The 21627-nt window shown below is 36.8% G+C and overlaps 1 protein-coding gene across 2 annotated transcripts in view; it reads left to right on the top strand.

Annotated features, from left to right (window-relative positions):
* The first annotated feature begins 534 nt into the window (after positions 1-534).
* The window catches only part of LOC111567774 (nidogen-1-like), a 79814-nt gene continuing 58721 nt past the window's right edge, over positions 535-21627 (top strand). Inside the window, exon 1 of one of the 2 annotated variants that reach the window (XM_055010010.1) lies at positions 535-860. In XM_055010010.1, the coding sequence (XP_054865985.1) occupies positions 654-860 (207 nt within the window). In that variant the 5' untranslated portion in view covers positions 535-653. The remainder of the gene's footprint in view (positions 861-21627) is intronic. The other variant, XM_055010009.1, reaches the window with a different exon arrangement.

Genomic DNA, 21627 nt, shown 5'->3' with positions numbered 1-21627 from the left:
CGTCTGGAATGACCTGCTTCATCTGCTGCCTCCATGACCCAACCCTGGATAAGAGGAAGAGGATGGATGGATGGATGGATGGATGGACAGACGGATAGATGACGGATGGATGGATAGATGATGGGTGGATGGACGGATGGACGGATTCAGTATCCGTACATAACGTACACATGCATAACACACTTCTGTGCTCAGCACAAGATCATTTTTTATTAAAGATTTCATCTGTCAGAAATTATTCAACTGAGCAGCCTTGGAGGAGGACCGCACTCTCTGAGTGCTTTTCTGGATTTCATATGTGCTCATTTTAGTTGAACATTGGTTGGTTAAAACAGTAAACTAATTGCAAAAGTTTTACACAAAAAGCATCATGCATGTGTTGGTTGTCTGTAGCTGCTGCCTGCTGTATGTTTTTATGTTTCTGTATTGAATTGACGTGGAATGACTTGAACCTTTATTTTGAAAACAGTCAGAGGAGGGGGTGGCTGTTCCTCCCACCGCTGTTCCATCCATTCTCTCGTCCTCCCTCCGCCCCTCTTCATCAGTCCACCGCCGTGCTTCGCTCGTGCTGCCCGCCGCCCTCACCTCCTCCCCGGCTTCCTTCCGTGGGAGCCCCGCTGGTCTGACTGAGTGTGTGGAGCTTCAGGTTGGAGATGAGTCCCGGGTCCCGGAGCTGCTGGTGGGTCTGCTGGTTCCTGCTGAGCCCGGTTCTTCTCAGCCGGGCTCTGGAGCTGGAGGAGCTGTTTCAGTTCGGAGAAGAAGCCGGAGACCTCCAGCTGCCTCCCGGGTCGGACTCCACCGTAGAGCTGCCGCTGAACCGCTCCGTGCTCTTCTTCAGCGAGGAATCCAGCAGAGTCCATGTGAGTCTCACCTCCAGCTGGATGGAATTTAATGTCAAGTTCATTCATGAAAACTGACTGAGTGCTCCTTAAGAAGAACTAAACAGATATTAGTTCTATGTGGTGTTTTTTTTTTTAACCTTAAAGCCTCTAAAACTCTCTTTTCTATCAGTTAGACAAACTAAAGAGCCTCCGATCAGAGGTTCAGCTATAATAGTTTAAAAAACTAACAAAGAAAACTATTTCAGAATGAAACTGAAATAAATAAGTAAATAAAATAAAATAAAACAAATGAAACCAAATTACTGTAGACTCAAAGACTCCTGTAGAGATTCTGTTTTTTTGGTCAGTATAAATTTGAAACTCTGCTTCTACTAGAATAAAAAAGTTCTGTAGTCTTAATTACTAGATAATTAACGTGATGAACTGCAGAACTTTTAAGTTTGTGGCTGATTTAATGGAGCCTAATGTTTTAATTGAACTATTAAATTCCTTCTGCTGGGGTTTATTCATGATTATCTGAAGCCTCCTTCAACTGAAGGGACTGAGGGGCTTTTAACTATCTAGAGCTGTGTTTTTAGCTGGAATGATGCTTCACATGCAGTTTTATTTCTGTTTTTCATTCTCATGTGATTTTAGTTTGGCTCGACTGATCTCTCAACGCAATCTTCACTCTCAAACACTGCATTCCAGTTGCACTTTCCTTTTCATACTATTCATACTATTTATTATGTTATATTTTATGACAAGGACATTGTAGCTGCTACAAGAGATGTTGCAGAATGAAATTTCATTGTACCCCGTGCAATGACAACAAAACTTCTTATCTTATCCTTTCTGCTCACAGTGATGGAACTTAAAGAAGATTAAATCAGATAAATGTCCTCTTAATATCTGGCTAGGTTTCTTTGTGGATGTGCAGACAGACGGCTGTAGTTGCTGTTTTACTGTATTTCTGGTCCACTTTGATGACTCAGTTTCATACATGTGAAGATCATATCTTGGTTTTTCTTGCACACCGTTGTTGGATAGAGACACGCTGACACCAGTTTTGGTGTGAGGTGATCTGAGCAGACTTTCACAGACTCGGGGAGATGACCAAACACACACACATTACATCTTCACGGTCATGGGAAGTAGAATAGCAGCTTCCAACCCTTTAATGTCTCACGTCTTCACTCAGATGTGTGAAACTCCTTCATCTCTGTTGTCTCCAACAGCTTCCAAACATGTAGCTGAGCTCCTTTCTGTGACGTTTAAGTTCACAGATGAGCATCTGGAAGTTCCCCTGCTAATCTTTGGCAATGAGCACACACAGCTTTTATTGTGGAATCGATCTTATTGTTTATTGTATTCAGCATTTCTTTAACCAGGTTAGTCTCACTGAGATCAGATGTCCTTTACTGGGAGCCTTGGCCAGGAGGGCAGCAGCATCTTCACATTAAAAACAGGATACAGCAGATAGAATTAACATTAAAACTCACATAGAACACCTAAACCCAGGATTTCACCAGAACTTTAAACTCACTCAGTGGAACAAGGGCTGGAAGTTGAAGTTCAGATTGTAGTTTATTCCAAGTATTTGGAGCAGAAAACCTAAAGGCTTTCTGGGGGTGGACATCATGGACAGTCTGGACTGGTCATTAAACACATCATCCCTGGGCTCAGCAACGTCTGCACTTCCTGTGACGGATGAAGAGAGCACAGCTGTCCCCCCCCATCCTGACCACCTTCTACAGAGGCACCATAGAGAGCTGCTGACCAGCTGCATCTCCATCTGGTTTGGCAGCTCCAGGACCTCAGATAGGAAGTCACTGCAGAGGGTGGTGAGGACAGCAGAGAACATCATCAGAACCTCTCTTCCATCCATCCAGGATGTTGCACACAACCGCTGTCTCAGTAGAACCTGCAACATCATCAAAGACTCCACACACCCCCACCATGGACTGTTCTCCTGCTGCCCTCTGGGAGGAGGTTCTGCAGCATCAGAACAAGAACAGCCAGGTTCTGTAATAGTTTCATCCCCTAAACCATCAGACTCTTGAACTCAAAACAACCCTTCTGGGCTCCCGTAGTCACTGTGAAATATAACTGCTGCTACTTTTTACAATGCACGTGCAATACTGCTGCTACATCTACACTGTACAAGAAATACACACACACACACACACACACACATAGTTGTTTACATGTATATAATGGAATTGTTTCTGTTTAGAAAAAATTTTGTTTGTTTTTTGAATTTATCAGTCTGATGGTGAGCTTGTTGCATTGGAATTTCAGTCATAATGTGCTCCAACTAGTGTATGTTCTGGCTGACTGTGGCTATTCTATTCTATTCTATACTATTCTCTTCTATTCTATTCTATTCTATTCTGTTCTGTTCTATTCTATTCTATTCTGTTCTGTTCTGTTCTATTCTATTCTATTCTATTCTATTCTATTCTGTGCTGTTCTATTCTATTCTATTCTATTCTGTGCTGTTCTGTTCTATTCTATTCTATTCTGTTCTGTTCTGTTCTGTTCTCTTCTGTTCTATTCTATTCTATTCTATTCTGTGCTGTTCTGTTCCGTTCCGTTCCGTTCTGTTCTATTCTGTGCTGTTCTGTTCTATTCTATTCTGTTTTGTTCTGTTCTGTTCTGTTCTATTCTATTCTGTGCTGTTCTGTTCTGTTCTATTCTATTCTGTTCTATTCTGTGCTGTTCTGTTCTATTCTGTGCTGTTCTGTTCTATTCTGTTCTGTTCTGTTCTGTTCTATTCTATTCTGTGCTCTTCTGTTCTGTTCTATTCTATTCTGTGCTGTTCTGTTCTATTCTATTCTGTTCTATTCTGTTCTGTTCTGTGCTGTTCTATTCTATTCTATTCTATTCTATTCTATTCTATTCTATTCTATTCTATTCTTGCTGTTCTATTCTATTCTATTCTATTCTATTCTGTGCTGTTCTATTCTATTCTATTCTATTCTGTTCTGTTCTGTTCTGTTCTGTTCTATTCTATTCAATTCTATTCTATTCTGTTCTATTCTGTGCTGTTCTATTCTATTCTATTCTGTGCTGTTCTGTTCTATTCTATTCTATTCTGTTCTGTTCTGTTCTGTTCTGTTCTCTTCTGTTCTATTCTATTCTATTCTATTCTGTGCTGTTCTGTTCCGTTCCGTTCCATTCCGTTCCGTTCCGTTCCGTTCCGTTCCGTTCTGTTCTATTCTATTCTATTCCTAGCCCAGTTCAGATTGTACTTTGGGGACGACTAATTGTGCTGATTGATCTTTTTGATAAGTTAATTACCTTTTAGTGCAGTCTTTAAACACAGTCTGTTAGATGGTAAACGTTGTCTTCTCACCAGGCCTGTGAAGGCTCCTGCAGACCTTTCCATGGATGTCCTTCTGCATCCCATAATCTGTATCTGAGCATCTACACTACAGGGCTGCTAGTGCACGTGCTTGGCAGTAGTGTGCACGCAGAAATGCAGAAACCAGCTCTTTAACATGTATGGAATGAAATCCTCCCAGCAGATTCCCACAGACTAGGAGAGAAGCGGCATCTGACCAGAGTAGAACCAGATCTTTACTTCCTCCCAAACTCACATCACTGAGGGTTCTTCAGCTGCTTTCAGTCATCACACTTCAGTTCACACTTCAGCTGCTTTCAGTCATCACACTTCAGTTCACACTTCAGCTGCTTTCAGTCATCACACTTCAGTTCACACTTCAGCTGCTTTCAGCTCTCACATTTTAACTACACCACATCTTCCACTCTGTAGACGTCACATTATCAGCTCGCTGGGAACCCCGGCCCAGTAGGAACTAAAATAGTAGCTGGTACCAGGAACTACGTCCTGATGGAAAACCTCACAAACCCAGTAGAGTCCAGTAGGTGCTGGTGGAAAAGTACCATAACCTGACATCATCTCCAGGAATGTTCACTCTTGGATGAGTTTAACTTCTTTCTATGATCCCATTTCAGCCCAATCTTTAGTTCTGTTGACGGCTCAGTAAAAGTTTGAGTTCAGTTATTTTATCTGTTGAAGTGGAAGAGTTAACTAAAGTGGTGACCGTCAGTTTTTGTGGGGTTTTTTGTCTCGTTTTGTTTCCTTATGTCTCACTTGTGTTCTTTTGTCTTTTTTTTTGTCATTTTGTTCCTTTTTTTGGTCATTTTTTGTCTCGTTTGTATCTATTTTTTTGTTGCTTTGTAGCTTTTTTGTCTAATTTTTTGTCTCTTTTCTTGTTTTGTTTCGTGTTATGTCATGTTTTTGTAATTTTGTTTCTCGTTTTTGTCGTTTCGTGTTTCCTTTTTTGTCTCGCTTGTGGTTTTTGTGTTATTTTTGGAATTTTTGTGTTTTGCTTTATTTGTTGTTTTGCATGTCGTTTTGTGTTTTTTTGTCTCGCTTTTGTTGTTTGTCCATTTGTTTGTTGCTTTGTAACTTGTTTGTCAAATTTTTTTGTGTCTTTTTTGTATTGTTTCATGTCATTTGTAAATTTTTTTGTCATTTTGTGTCTCATTTTTGCAACATTTTGTCTTATTTTGGTTGTTTTTTGTCTGACTTTTGTTGCTCGTCTCATGTTTTTGTTGTTTTGTGTTTTTTTGTGTCATTTTTGTTGTTTATCCATTTTTTTGTTGCTTTCTATCTTGTTTGTCTAATTTTTTGTGTTTTTTTGTTTTATTTTGTGTTGTTTATCTCTTTTTTGTCATTTTGTGTCTCATTTTTGCAATATTTTGTCTTGTTTTTGTATTTTTTTTGTCTTTTTGTATCCAACTTTTGTTGGTTGAGTTGTTTTTCACTTCACCTGATTGAATCTTCAGCTTCACTGAGTGTTTCCAGGTGAAACTGACACATTTGTCATGACTTTATCTGATCCGCCACATCAACTTCAGCTCATATCATCGTCCGACTACAACTTCAACTAACACTTTAGGTGATTCTTCCACTTTAACAGATAGTATAACTGGACTCAAACGTCTACTGACCCGTCAGCTTCTATCAGAGCTTCCATTAGAACCTTTTCTGTAACTGTGCCGCCACTTCAACCTCTTTCAGATGTTTCAGCTGTAAATTTCCAGCAACGATCTCACTGATAAGTGAATTACTGAGTCAATACAATGACAATGTGTGTGTGTGTGTGTGTGTGTGTGTGTGTGTGTGTGTGTGTGTGTGTGTGTGTGCTGGCTGACACCTGATAAGCTCTTCTATTGTCTCCTAATTACCTTCACACATTCTTCTACCTGTTTACAAAATAAGAGTCTCCTTGGTGTTCTTCTGCCTGCAGTCATCGCTGCTGCTGGTTCTGTTTTAGATTCACATCAACCTGCTGGTTTGTGACTGATTTGTGGTTTTGTGGTGATTGTGTGAAACCTCCAGTATTTATCCGTGTTGTTGGCGTGTAAACAGACAGATGTGTGGAGCTGTGGGTGGAGTTCTGCTGCTGGTTCACATGAATTCAGGTTAAGGGACTGGAATGTGAGTCAATTAAAACCCAACACAGATCAGCCTTTCATCAGCTGACACACACACACACACACACACACACACACACACACACACACACACACACACACACACACACACACACACACACACACACACACACACACACACACACACACACACACACACACAACATTCCTCAGGTCATGTGACATCTAATCCAGATTGGAGCATCTACTCCAGGGGTGTCCAACATGAAGCCTGTGGGCCAAAAGCGGTCCTCCAGAGGGTCCAATCCGGCCCTCAAAGTGTAAAAATTCCAGAGAAGACATTAACTGCAGATTGTAAATCAGTAAAACTATAAATTTAAAATCATTTCTAAACCACGACAAGTTGTTTGGATCAGAAAGTAAAATACTAGATTGTTCATTGTTCTTTTGTCGTTTTGTGTCTCATTTTTGTCATATTTTGTCTGTTTTTGTTGTTTTTTTGTCTGACTTTTGTCTGACTTTTATCATTCGTCTCATGTTTTTGTCATTTTGTGTTTCCTTTTGTCACGTGTTCTTTTGTCATTTTTTGTCATTTTGTACTTTTTTGTCAAATTCTTAGTCTCTTTTTTGTTTTGTTTCATGTCGTGTGTCTCGTTTTTGTTGTTTTGTCTCTCGTGTTTGTCGTTTTGCGTTTCCTTTTTGTCTTGTGTTTTTTGTCCCATTTTTGTCATTTTGTGTTTTGCTTTATTCATTGTTTTGCGACCGTTTTGTGTTTTTTTCTCCTTTTTGGCGTTTATCCATTTTTTGTTACTTTATATCTTGTTTGTCAAATTTTTTGTCTCTTTTTTTGTTTTGTTTCATGTCATTTGTCAAAGTTTTTGTTGTTTTGTATATCATTTTTGTAGTATTTTGTCTTGTTTTGGTTGTTTTATGTCTGCCTTTTGTCGATCGTCTCATGTTTTTGTCGTTTTGTGTTTCCTTTTTGTCTCGCTTGTGGTTTTTGTCTCATTTTTGTCGTTTTTTGTCGCTTTGCAACTTTTTTGTCAAATTTTTTGTCTCTTTTTTTGTTTTGTTTCGTGTCGTGTCTTGTTTTTGTCATTTTGTTTCTCGTGTTTGTCGTTTTGCATTTTCTTTTTGTCTTGTTTGTGTTTTTGTCTCATTTTTGTCATTTTGTGTTTTACTTTATTCATTGTTTTGTGACCATTTTGTGTTTTTTTTCTAATTTTTGTCATTTATCAATTTTTTGTTGCTTTATAACTTGTTTGTCAAAGTTTTTCTCTTTTTTTGTTTTGTTTCATGTCATTTGTCAAAGGTTTTGTCATTTTGTGTCTCATTTATGTAATATTTTGTCTTGTTTTGGTTGTTTTTTGTCTGACTTTTGTCGATCGTCTCATGTTTTTGTTGTTTTGTGTTTCCTTTTTGTCTCGCTTGTGGTTTTTGTCTTATTTTTGTCGTTTTGCATTTTGCTTTATTCGTGGTTTTGTTTGCTGTTTTTGTCGTTTTGTGTTTTTTTGTCTTGTTTTTGTCATTTATCCATTTTTCTGTTGCTTTGTAACTTTTTAAATTTTTTGTCTCTTTTTTTGTTTTATTTCGTGTCGTTTGTCTAATTTTTTTTGTCATTTTGTGTCTCATTTTTGCAATATTTTGCCTTGTTTTTTTTTGTCAGATTTTTGTCATTTTGATCATATAGTAAAACTGGTCCGGTCCACTGGAGATCAAACTGGGCTGAATGTGGAACCTAAACTAGAATGAGCTGGACACCCCTGGTCTACATTCGTTGTTAAACTGAAATGAGATGATCCAGGTTAAATTCCAACACACCTGTTTCTTTCTCAGTGTTTTTCTAAAGTACATCGTTGTCCTGGAACTTCTACCACTAAAATCCAATATGAGCTTAATTAATAGCGAACTGAATCTCCAGGTTAACTGATGATGTGAATGTTAGCTGTTGGCTGTAGAGTTGACGGCGTTGGGGAGGCGTTTTATGACAGTAACACACTGATAGTAAAACACTGGATGGTGTTGGAGTAGTGGTTGGACTGTGTGCACGTGGAGAAGATGGGGCACAGCACAGTTTGGCAGGAGGCATTGTGGGAAGGCAACAGGGGCCCCAACAGCACAGATCTCCCTGGGGCTCCATCAAAGTAATCTGACTGAGCATTTGAGCTTCCATTGGTTACATAATCAGCAGTAAATAGCAGACAGACCCTGTCAGGAAGCAGCTAGTGGACACAGTGAAGTATTTAACAGCTAATAAGCCTTATATTCCCCTCAGAGGCTGGTAGAGACCAAAACAGAGCTAAAAAAAGGAGGGAGTGTTGGACTGAGAGTCATCAGGCACTCGTTTGTTAACAAATGCAACAGCTCAGTTTAAAAAGTCACCATACTGTTAAGCTTCTTCCTTTTCACTCATCTGGCAGCATCTCAACGTGTTGGCTTCATGTCTCACTTTTCCATAGAAATCCCTCCAGAGTCGGTTCTAGTAGCATTTACAGGTCAATAAACCCAGCAGAAATCTGAACTGTTGTATTAACAGATAGAAGCATATTTCCACATACAGTTGGTTTCCCAGAATCCTATGCAGACGTTGATCTGGAACAACAGCAGGAACTTCATTAATTACAACAACAAAAGCACCCAGAGAGAGCAGTCCTCCTCCAAGGCTGCTCATTCCCCCATATGGCAGAAATGCAGCATTTTTTGTATTAGTTATTAATGATCAGAAATCACAGCACCATTTAATATAGATCTACCCACAAAGAAAATGACCTGCGCTGAACACAGGCGTGTGTTATGCATGTGTACGTTATGTACAGATACCGGATCACATGACCTAAATATGTAGCGGGCGGCGGGAACTGATGGGACTCAGAAACAGCCCCACAATTTAATCAGTTGTTCCTTGAATCATTTCTGACAGATAAGTCCTGATAAGTCTTCAGCGGTGGATTTGTAGTAGGATCACAGTCATGTGATCATCAGCAGGCAGCTGATGTAGTGTTCACTTGTTGTCATGGTTACAGTGATGCTGTGCTGCTATCTGGCAATGATACAGAAATCTTTAACAAATCCGTGGATCCAGACTATAAGCCGCATCACTGCCAAAATCTAATCACTTGATCCTTGTGTCATTTCTGACCTTCACTGTAAATTTCATCCAAATTCGTTGGTCCGTTTTAGAGTAATGTTGACAGAAGGACAAATGGACATTTTGGACAATTTATGAGTCATTTTCAACAGGTTTTGTGTTAGCTCAAATCGCTTCTTGTCATTTTGGACCATTTTTGTGTCTTTGGGATCATTTTTGAGTCATTTAGGACAAATTTCATGTCATTCTGGACAAATTTTCTGTAATCATGGATCATTTTCAAATCATTCTGGATGGGTCAATATGTAATTGTGGGATGTTTTGTATCATAGTTGACATTTTAGTGATATCCAGTCATTTTTTATTAATAAATGATTGTTTCCATAATAATAATTATGGAATTTGTAAAGACATGATCATAATGAACATAAAAACATTAGTTTTTTACTTTTAATAAAAATGTATGCAGATATATCCCATGGACTTCAGAAGTCCCTCAGATATAGATTGACCTTGAATACAGAATGTCTCAGTACATACATTTTTACTATGCTGAGTGTAAAAATGCTTTACTGAGAAAAATCAGTAAATAGTACAAGAAACATGTATAAAACAAACACAAAGCATAATAAATATGATCAAGGAGAAGGCACTTTTTTCATGAAAGCTGATGCCATGTGCGATTCAGACGTCTTTTTCACCACTTTTTGATGAACCTTCTCGACCTCCAGATGCATCCTGGTCGAGTGTTTCTTCTTCCCAGTTTCAGTCACTTCACCATTTGTTTCCATCCCCCTGTTAAAACAAAAAGCTTCAGACCACACAGAGCTCCCTGTCTCAACAGGAAGTAGACGGGACCCGGAGAAGGTCTGCTTCATATTTCATGTTGTCTCAGACACCGAGGGTCCAGCTTGGTTCATTCTGAGCAGACGTGTAATCAGGTTTAATCAGTGAAGCAGCGTTCACCCCCAGGCTGCGTTCACATACAGGACAGGAAGTGTTTGCACTGGAAAAAATGCCCCTCTCAAAACAAGGAAAATAGCTTATTTCAAGGAACGTTTACCTTGAAATAAGTGAAAAAATCTGCCAGTAGAACAAGTGAAAAATGGCTTGGTCAGATTTTTTGAAATAAGATATGATATTTAGAATCTTGAGATCTCAAAATTAGGTGGAAAAACTTATTTGAAGCTCTATTTTACCAGGATTGTCAAGCTTAGGTCTTAAAATAAGCCAGACATGCTAAAAAAGAAAGCAGTTTTTCACTCAAAAATAGATTTTTACTTTCATGTAACCTCCTAATTTGAGATGTATTAACCCTCCTGCTGTCTTCATTTACAGGCACCAAAAAATATTGTTTCCTTGTCTGAAAAAAATCCAAAAAATCAGTAAACAATTCCCCACATTTCTGAAAATGTGCAAAACCTTCAGGAAGAAAACTCCAATAATTCTTTAAAAGTTTCCCTGAAAAGTTTTATTTTAAAAAAAATCCCCCAAATTTGGCAAGAAAATTCTTGTAAATATTTTCGAAAATTGAGTACAGATCTTCCAAAAAATCCTAAAAATATCTAAAGTGATTCCATATATATCAGTAAAACTTCTATTTTCTTTAAGAACACTTACATAAAAATCAGTCATGATTTTTATGTGAATGTTCTTAAGAAGCATTTTTAACATTTCTTTTTTCACCAAAAAATGTTCAAAGATTTCCCAAAAATGTTGAAAATGTGGACATCAGAAGTTTCACTGTGAAAATATATTTTTTTCCCACATTTTCAAACTTTAAAACGGGTCAATTTGACCCACAGGACGACACTAGGTTTCAACTTGTTTTGAGTTTTCTTGTAAAATTCAACTCAAAACAAGATAATTTCAAGATTGTTTGACTTAACAAGATATTTAAGATGCATCGTCTTAAAACAAGTCCTTCCATCTGCTGTAATGTCACTTGTTAAGTGAATGTATCTTAAATCAAGTGGGATGAGACATTTAGACTAAAAATAAGAAAAACAGACTTGATAGGATTTTGAGTTTTTGCAGTGTGACTTCCTGCTGGCTTTACCCCATGAGCAGAGATGATGGTCGGCCTTTCTGTTTGGCAGCTGGTTGGATCTGGTTTCTGATTCTCTGTTTTGGTTTGGTATTGCTGCTGAAAATATGATTATAGATGGATAGATACAAAAATGATGCCGTTTCTGGTACCGTACTTTAGTAAATTTAAGACCAAAGTTCTAAGTTGTTCAGTCAAACCCAACTTTTGGTAGCTATGTTTGGGTCTGAGCTTCACCCAACAAATGACATTCTACAAAACAACTGACTCTACTGATGCTTTTCCACCAGCACCTCCTCGACTCCACTCAGTTTAGGTGGTTTTCCATTCCATTGACTACCACCTCATCGTGGGTGGAGTCCCGGCCACGGAGTTAGCATTGATGGCTAACTAGCTAGCTTATTGTCTGCATACAGGAAGCAACAACGTCAATTTCAAAATATACTCCTTTGTTTAACCCTCATGTCGTCCTGTGGGTCAAATTGATCTGTTTTAAAGTTTGAAAATGTGGGAAAAAATATATTTTCACAGTGAAACTTCTGATGTCCACATTTTAAACATTTTTGGGAAATTTTTGAACATTTTTTGGTGAAAAAAATGTTAAAAATGTTTCTTTAGAAAATTCACATACAAATCAACCAAAATCCAGCGAAATTGGATTTTTATGTGAATGTTCTTAAAGAAAATATCAGAAGTTTTACTGATATATATGTAATCACTTTTGATTTTTTTAGGAATTTTTTCAAAGATTTGAAAATATTTACAAGAATTTTCTTGCCAAATTTGGGGGATTTAAAAAAAAAAATAATCAAAACTTTTAAGGGAAACCTTTAAGGAATTATTGGATTTTCTTCCTTAAGGTTTTGCAAATTAAAAGCTTGAAAATGTGGAATATTTTCAGGATTTTTTTGGAAGATTTTTACAATTTTTAAAAAAATATTTACAAGAAATTTCTTGCCAAATTTGGGGGATTTTTTAAAAATAAAATTTTTAAGAAATTGTTAGAATTTTTTTGCCTGAAGGTTTTGCAAATTTAAAGTTTGAAAACGTGAAAAAAAAATTTCACTGTGAAATTTCTGATGTCCACATTTTTGGGAAATTTTTGAATATTTTTTGGTGAAAAAAAGGAAATGTTAAAAATGTTTCTTAAGAACATTCACATAAAAATCAACCAAAATTTCAATCCAGACTTTTTGCTGGATTTTGGTAGATTTTTATGTGAATGTTCTTAAGAAACGTTTTTAACATTTCTTAGAAGGTTTATTGATATATATGGAATCACTTTAGATATTTTTCAGATTTTTTTGGAAGATTTTTCTCATTTTTTGAAAATATTTACAAGAATTTTCCTGCCAAATTTGGGGGATTTTTAAAAAAAAAAATAAAACTTTTCAGGCAAACTTTTAAGGAATCATTGGAATTTTCTTCCTGAAGGTTTTACAAATTTTCAGAAATTGATGAATTTTTGGATTTTTTTTTTCAGACAAGGGAACAATATTTTCTGGTGTCCATAAATGAAGACAACAGGAGGGTTTCGATGCGTTTGGTAAAGATGTCCTGACCAGAGTTTTTGGTCTTGAGCACAAGAAGAGAAAGAACATAGCAGGCGGATTTTGATGAAGTTCTTAATCAATAATCAACTATTTGCAGATGTTACTGTTTGGTTTCTTCTCAGTGTCGCTCTACTCAACGTTTCCACCTTTAGCTGTTGATTGATGGGCTCTAATTTAGTGGAATCATTCCGTCATTTAGTCTGATTCCGTGTAATATTCAGCCTGAAGTCTTTGGGATCTCTGCTGGATTTTCCGGCGGTGTGAAGCTCTAATTGGTTGCTGTGAGTCTGCAGTAATAAAGGAGCTCCCCCTCTTTGAGGTGTGAGTGACGTCCTGTTGCCTCTCCACTAATTATCATCTGTACAGCGACACTCTTCAGGCCTCCTCTGTCAGGACTGATAACTCTGGAAGCTGCTGTGTTCTGGCTCGGCTCCAGGTTTTGCTGCCTTGAAAGTTTTCCAGCCGTGAGCTCGATCCGTGACAGGAAGCGGAACGTTCCTCGTAGGGTTGGCACATCTGGAGCGTGGAGACATCTGTCCTCCAAAACCAGATGGCAGCGCTCCGAGTGTTTCCTCCTCCCGCCGTTCTCACGCTGATAGCGATGATGTCAGGGGTCGGACATGTGATGATGTCAGCGACGTGCTGCCGACTTTAACCCTCACCACTCCGTGTGATTCTCAGACAGGACATACGTGTTACGTACGAGCCAGGGAAGGAACACGCTTCGCACGGTGCATTCCAGCATTTCGACCAGGGGTGTCCAACATGCGGCCCGCGGGCCAAAAGTGGCCCTCCAGAGGGTCCGATCCGGCCCTCAAAGTGTAAAAATTCCAGAGAAGACATTAACTGTAGATTGTAAATTAGTAAAACTGTAAATTTAAAATCATTTCTAGACCATGACAAGTTGTTTTGATCATAAAGTAAAATACTAGATTGTTCATTGTTCTTTCGTCGTTTTGTGTCTCACTTTTGTAATATTTTGTCTGTTTTTATTGTTTTTTGTCTGACTTTCGTCTCATGTTTTTGTCGTTTTGTGTTTCCTTTTTGTCTTGCTTGTGTCTTTTTTGTCTCATTTTTGTCATTTTGTGTTTCGCTTTATTCGTTGTTTTGTGCATCATTTGCGTCATTTGTCCATTTTTTTTGGCTCTTTTTTTGTTTTGTTTCGTGGTGTCATTTTTTTTTGTAATTTTGTGCCTTGTTTTTATTGTTTTTTGTCTACCGGTAGTTTTCACTTGTATTTATCCTTAGTTTTCGCTTGTATTTATCTTTAGTTTTCGCTTGTATTTATCTTTAGTTTTCGCTTGTATTTATCTTTAGTTTTCGCTTGTATTTATCTTTAGTTTTCGCTTGTATTTATCTTTAGTTTTCGCTTGTATTTATCTTTAGTTTTCGCTTGTATTTATCTTTACTTTTCACTTGTATTTATCTTTGGTTTTCACTTGTCTTAATCTTTAGTTTTCACTTGTAATTCCTTTTAGTTTTCACTTGTATTTATCTTTACTTTTCACTTGTCTTAATCTTTAGTTTTCACTTGTCTTAATCTTTAGTTTTCACTTGTATTTATCTTTAGTTTTCACTTGTATTTATCTTTGGTTTTCGCTTGTATTTATCTTTAGTTTTCACTTGTATTTATCTTTAGTTTTCACTTGTCTTAATCTTTAGTTTTCACTTGTATTTATCTTTAGTTTTCACTTGTAATTCCTTTTAGTTTTCACTTGTATTTATCTTTAGTTTTCGCTTGTATTTATCTTTAGTTTTCGCTTGTATTTATCTTTAGTTTTCACTTGTATTTATATTTAGTTTTCGCTTGTCTTAATCTTTAGTTTTCACTTGTATTTATCTTTAGTTTTCACTTGTCTTAATCTTTAGTTTTCACTTGTAATTCCTTTTAGTTTTCACTTGTATTTATCTTTAGTTTTCACTTGTCTTAATCTTTAGTTTTCACTTGTATTTATCTTTAGTTTTTGCTTGTATTTATCTTTAGTTTTCACTTGTATTTATCTTTAGTTTTCACTTGTCTTAATCTTTAGTTTTCACTTGTAATTCCTTTTAGTTTTCACTTGTATTTATCTTTAGTTTTCACTTGTATTTATCTTTAGTTTTCACTTGTATTTATCTTTAGTTTTCACTTGTCTTAATCTTTAGTTTTCACTTGTATTTATCTTTAGTTTTTGCTTGTATTTATCTTTAGTTTTCGCTTGTATTTATCTTTAGTTTTCGCTTGTATTTATCTTTAGTTTTCACTTGTATTTATCTTTAGTTTTCACTTGTATTTATCTTTAGTTTTCACTTGTATTTATCTTTAGTTTTCACTTGTATTTATCTTTAGTTTTCACTTGTCTTAATCTTTAGTTTTCACTTGTATTTATCTTTAGTTTTCACTTGTATTTCCTTTTAATTTTCACTTGTATTTATCTTTAGTTTTCACTTGTATTTATCTTTAGTTTTCACTTGTCTTAATCTTTAGTTTTCACTTGTATTTATCTTTAGTTTTCACTTGTATTTCCTTTTAATTTTCACTTGTATTTATCTTTAGTTTTCGCTTGTATTTATCTTTAGTTTTCGCTTGTATTTATCTTTAGTTTTCGCTTGTATTTATCTTTAGTTTTCACTTGTATTTATCTTTAGTTTTCGCTTGTATTTATCTTTAGTTTTCACTTGTATTTATCTTTGGTTTTCACTTGTCTTAATCTTTAGTTTTCACTTGTATTTATCTTTAGTTTTTGCTTGTATTTATCTTTAGTTTTCGCTTGTATTTATCTTTAGTTTTCGCTTGTATTTATCTTTAGTTTTCACTTGTATTTATCTTTAGTTTTCACTTGTATTTATCTTTAGTTTTCACTTGTATTTATCTTTAGTTTTCACTTGTATTTATCTTTAGTTTTCACTTGTCTTAATCTTTAGTTTTCACTTGTATTTATCTTTAGTTTTCACTTGTATTTCCTTTTAATTTTCACTTGTATTTATCTTTAGTTTTCACTTGTATTTATCTTTAGTTTTCCCTTGTATTTATCTTTAGTTTTCCCTTGTATTTATCTTGAGTTTTCCCTTGTATTTATCTTGAGTTTTCACTTGCTCGTGGGACCTAAAACCACATGGTTAGGTTTAGGAAGATGATATCATTTAATAGTTTGGCTGTAAATGAGCGAGAGTAAACCAGTAAAATAAATGGCAGACAGAAAGTCTATAGAAGTGCTGACTTCCTGAGTTTGTATATGACCAAAGCTCCATCCTGATCCTGTCCTGTCCGTCCTGCTAACTTGTGGAAGCTCTGGGAATGTGTTGCTGTGCTCACACAAAAGGTCTGCTGTGTTCTCTGTGATGAAGCCGAGTGTCTTCAGCTCTGCAGACGTCTGTCTTCTCTGGAGTCAGACGCCTGCTGGGAGACCCCGCCCAGCTTTCACCCTCTGGAGGAAGTCTGCAGGCCGGAGGGGAGGATGGGGGAGGATGGGGGAGGATAACGGCGCTTGAAGCTGCCTTGAAGACACGTGTCTGCTGAGACACTCCAGGCTTTACAAGCAGAGCAGCTCTCCTCTTTGCTTGGTGTTTCCTCACGTCTTCAGCATCTTCCCCAACGCTCACATTTCTTTCTTTCATGTTGTCAGAGGCTGTGGCCTTTAAACTGTTGGTGGTTTTAAAGATTTCTGAAGTCTCTCCTGCTCAGGTAGAGAGCAGGATCATTCTGTTACAAGTAGCTGGATCCCTGTGTGATGAAGGGATTGCACTGATCCAGGCATCTTTTAATGGACCAGTACCAGCTTGATTAATCCTCATGTCATCCTGCGGGTCAAAATTAACCCGTTTTAAAGTTTGAAAATGTGGGAAAAAAATGTATTTTCACAGTGAAACTTCTGATGTCCACATTTTCAACATTTTTGGGAAATTTTTGAACATTTTTGGTGGAAAAAAAGAGATGTTAAAAATGTTTCTTAAGAACATTCACAAAAAAAATCTACCAAAATCCAGAGAATTTTGCTGGATTTTGGTAGATTTTTATGTGAATATTCTTATAGAAAATATTAGAAGTTTTACTGATATATATGGAATCACTTTAAATATTTTTAGGATTTATTTTGGAAGATATTTACAAGAATTTTCTTACCAAATTTGGGGGATTTTTTTCTTAAATACGTCCTTTAAGGGTAACTTTTAAGGAATTATTGGAATTTTCTTCCTGAAGGTTTGCAAATTTAAAGCTTCAAAATGTGGAATATTTTTAGGATTTTTTTGGAAAATTTTTACTCATTTTTTGAAAATATTTACAAGAATTTTCTTGCCAAATTTGGGGAATTTTCTTAAAATAAAACTTTTAAGGGAAACTTTTAAGGAAATATTGGAATTTTCTTCCTGAAGGTTTTGCACATTTTCAGAAATTTGGGGAATTTTTTTGGCAGAATTTTTGGATTTTTTTCAGACGAGGAAGCGATATTTTTTGGTGCCCGTAAATGAAGAAAACAGGAGGGTTAAAGCCCGCTGTGTTCCACTGCTGTAGTCTTTTACTATCTACAGTTCTGCTGCTTCTGACAGTGAGAATAAGTGTGTGAAAAAGACGTTTGGTGGATTGAATGATGAGTCCTGCCAGCTGGGACAGTAAAGTATATAGATTTGCTTCAGTGGGAGCAAACCTGTGAATTTTTTGGTCTTTGGTGCTTCCAGTGGTTAAAATATAACCAGTAGGTTGACGGGAGGCCAAAGTGAGAGCTGGCTGCTGTTTTCTGCTAACTGTGTCTCTCTGTTTTTTATCTTTTAAGGTCATTTTTGAACCCTTTAACTTCATAAGAGCGATAGAAAATGTTAGAAAGATGAAAGATGCATCAGGATCCTCCAGTCTGGAGTTAAACGGTGGAAGTTTATGTTCCATTTGGATCAAATAGTTGAAATGAAATAATAGGTGGCTGAATTTAGAGAATCTACACCAGGGGTGTCCAACATGAGGTCCGTGGGCCAAAAGCGGCCCTCCAGAGGGTCCAATCAGGCCCTCAAAGTGTAAAAATTCCAGAGAAGACATTAACTGCAGATTGTAAATTAGTAAAACTATAAATTTAAAGTCACTTCTAGACCATGACAAGTTGTTTTGATCCTAAAGTAAAATACTAGATTGTTCATTGTTCTTTTGTCATTTTGTGTCTAATTTTTGCAATATTTTGTCTTGTTTTTGTTGCTTTTTGTCTGCTTTTTGTCGTTTTGTTTCTCGTTTTTGTCGTTTTGTGTTTCCTTTTTGTCTGGCTTGTGTTTTTTGTCTCATTTTTGTCATTCTGTGTTTGTTTTGTGTAATGTTTTTGTCGTTTTGTTTCTCGCTTTTGTCCTTTTTTGTCTCGTTTTTGTCGTTTGTCCATTTTTTTGTGTCACTTTGTAACTTTTTTGCATTTTTTGTCTCTTTTTTCTTTTGTTTTGTGTCGTTTGTCTCATTTTTTGTCATTTTGTTTCTAATTTTTGTCGTTTTGTGTCTCATTTTTGGAACATTTTGTCTTTCTTTTGTTGTTTTTTGTCTTTTTTTGTCTGATTTGTGGTTTTGATCCTCCAGTAAATCCTCTATGGTTCAGTTCCAGGTGACTAAATGTTGTGTTCCTTTGTAGACACTCTGTGATCTGGAAGTTGTAATGTGGAAATGATAAACTGAGGCTGAATGTTGATGAAACAGAATTTATTTTTCTTCATAAATTTCAGGTTGTTCATGATGTTTAGTGTAAGATAATTCCTTAAATGTGAACATTTCTGCACTAAACCAAAGGAAACATTAGGAGTTGTGGTTATTTCTAGGTTATTATGCTGTGGTTTTACTGGTCCGGTCCACTGGAGATCAGACTGGACTGAATGTGGAACCTGGACTAGAATGAGTTTAACTCTCCTGATCTAGAGTAGTGATTTCCATGTGTTAAATATCTAGTAAATGTTTAATTAAGCACAAACAGTGGTAATATTAAAGGACACAAACCTGTTTAGTAGAAGAAATCACACAAGAGCAAGAAATGCAGCAGCATTTGTGTAACTTCTATGAGCGAACACGGCAATAAATCAGCTTATTGCATAGACTGCATGCTTTTTAGTGTCATGCTCTTGTAGTAAACAACAGGCTGCATCTCTGAGATTCTGTAAAGATTCCTGAAACTAACATGAACTGATCTTAAAATGACTCCATGTGTTCCATTATGTAGGTAGACTGAAGACATTTTGCAGTATGTTGTCCTCCATGTCCTACAGATGAGGAGGTTTTAGCTGTAAGAAGACACATCTGAGCGGCTGTTTAGTCTTTCAGCAGGATGTTGGTGGTGGAAGGATGGAGGACTGTTAGATACAGTTTATGTCTGGAGCTGTGATACTTTCAAGGCCTCGGTTTAATGTCTGTAGCCGTTCACAGTGGATGGAAGATAATTTCCCTTCTGAGCCCCAACAGGCTGAACTCTCTACTTCCTCTCAGAAAAGTTATTTCTAATGAAGTTCACCTGCTTCACTACATGAAGACCATTCCATCTGAAAAACACCGATGTGAGGTGGACACATGTTTTTAGTGAAGTTTAAAGAGTTTAACCCTCGTGTCGTCCTGTGGGTCAAAATTGACCCATTTTAAAGTTTGAAAATGTGGAGAAAAATATATATTTTGACAGTGAAACTTCTGATGTCCACATTTTCAACATTTTTGGGAAATCTTTGAATACTTTTTGGTGAAAAAAGAAATTAAAAAATGTTTCTTAAGAACATTCACAAAAACATCAACAAAAAAAGATTTTTATGTGAATGTTCTTAAAGAAAATATTAGAAGTTTTACTGATATATATATGGAATCCCATTAGATATTTTTAGGATTTTTTTTGGAAGATTTTTTACTCATTTTTTGAAAATGTTTACAAGAATTTTCTTGCCAAAGTTGGGGGATTTTTTTTTTTTTTTAAATAAAACTTTTAATGGAAACTTTTAAGGAACTATTGGAATTTTCTTCTTGAAGGTTTTGCAAATTTAAAGTTTCAAAATGTGGGATATTTTTAGGATTTTTTTTGGAAGATTTTTCCTCATTTTTTGAAAATATTTACAAGAATTTTCTTGCCAAATTTGGGGGATTTTTTAAAAATAAAATTTTTAAGGGAAACTTTTAAAGAATTATTGGAATTTTCTTCCTGAAGGTTTTACACATTTTCATAAATTTGTCAAATTTATTTTGCTGAATTTTTGGATTTTTTTCAGACAAGAAAACAATATTTTTTGGTGCCATAAATGAAGACAGCAGGAGGGTTGAAGTAAATCATTCAGGCATTTGAATCTGCGTCTGTCTGGTATCCAGTCAAGTAAACGGTGTCCATCAACACATTTTACAGGATTCTGTTTGTTGTGTAAAACATCCTTCCTACATCTCTGAAAGTTAAAGAAACTTAAAACCATTTTCTGTGCAAAATCTCATTCCTCAAAATCCAGTTCGGTCGAAAATAGATCTCTGTGCTGCTGGAACCGTCAGTAATGTCACCAACTAAAGTAGATCTGTGCTTGTAGTCTAATAGAAAAACTAGCTATAAGTCAGGAAGCCATTTTGCCAGATTGCACTCGTCAACCAAAACATGATAACCATCTACCTAAAACCGCTCAGACTCACTGAAGCCTGGACTCTAAAGACACTTTTGCATTACCACCGACTTGACTTGGTTTAGGTGGTTTTCCATTCCATTGAGTACCACCTCATCATGTGTGGAGCCGTCATAGCACAGCGGCCCGGGCATGGAGTTAGCACTGATGGCTAACTAGCTAGCTTATTGTCTGCATACAGGAGAAAACGATGTTACTTTCAACATATACTTGTTTGTTTAGATAAGATAAGATAAGATAAGATAAAGTTCTTTATTTCTCCCCACTCCAGGGGAAATTTACATTGTTACAGCAGTTTTATTTACAATATATACAAGGGTGGCAAAATTTTTAACAGAAAAAATAAAAATAAAAATAAAGTTTAAAAGTGCAAAGATGTGCAGTGCAAGAATGTCTGTGCAAATTTTATGGTTTGGGGTGGTAATGATATAGTCCAGTTTATGTTAACATCAGCCAGTGATGCTGATGTTGTAAAGTCTTATAGCAGATGGGATGAAGGACCTGCGATAGCGCTCTTTCTTGCAGGGTGGATGTCTCAGTCTGCTGCTGAAGGAGCTGCTTAAAGACCCCACAGTGTCATGCAGTGGGTGAGAGGGATTGTCCATGATGGATGTGAGCTTTGCCAACATCCTCCTCTCACCCACCTCCTCTATGGAGTCCAGGGAACAGTCCAGGACAGAACCTCCTCCTGACCAGTCTGTTTAGTCTCTTTCTGTCCCTTTCAGTGCTCCCTGCTCCCCAGCAGACCACTGCATAGAAAATAGCAGACGCTACCACAGAGTCATAGAATGTCCTGAGCAGAGTCCTGCACACTCCAAAGGACCTCAGTCTCCTCAGCAGGTGGAGACGACTTTGGCCCTTCTTGTACAGAACCTCTCTATTGTGTGTCCAGTCCAGTTTGTTGTTGAGGTGAACACCCAGGTATTTGTATGTGTCCACCATGTCAATGTCCAAACCCTGGATGTTCACCGGTGCAGTCCGGGGTGTCCTCCTCCTGCGGAAGTCCACGATCATCTCCTTCGTCTTACTGGCGTTGAGCTGCAGATGGTTTCGCTCACACCAGTCCACAAAGTCAGAGATGACCATCCTGTACTCCCGCTCGTCCCCTTCAGATAC

Source organism: Amphiprion ocellaris, chromosome 4, assembly GCF_022539595.1.
Source record: "Amphiprion ocellaris isolate individual 3 ecotype Okinawa chromosome 4, ASM2253959v1, whole genome shotgun sequence".
Taxonomy (NCBI): Eukaryota; Metazoa; Chordata; class Actinopteri; family Pomacentridae; genus Amphiprion; species Amphiprion ocellaris.
This window is presented reverse-complemented; position numbering and strand designations above follow the sequence as displayed.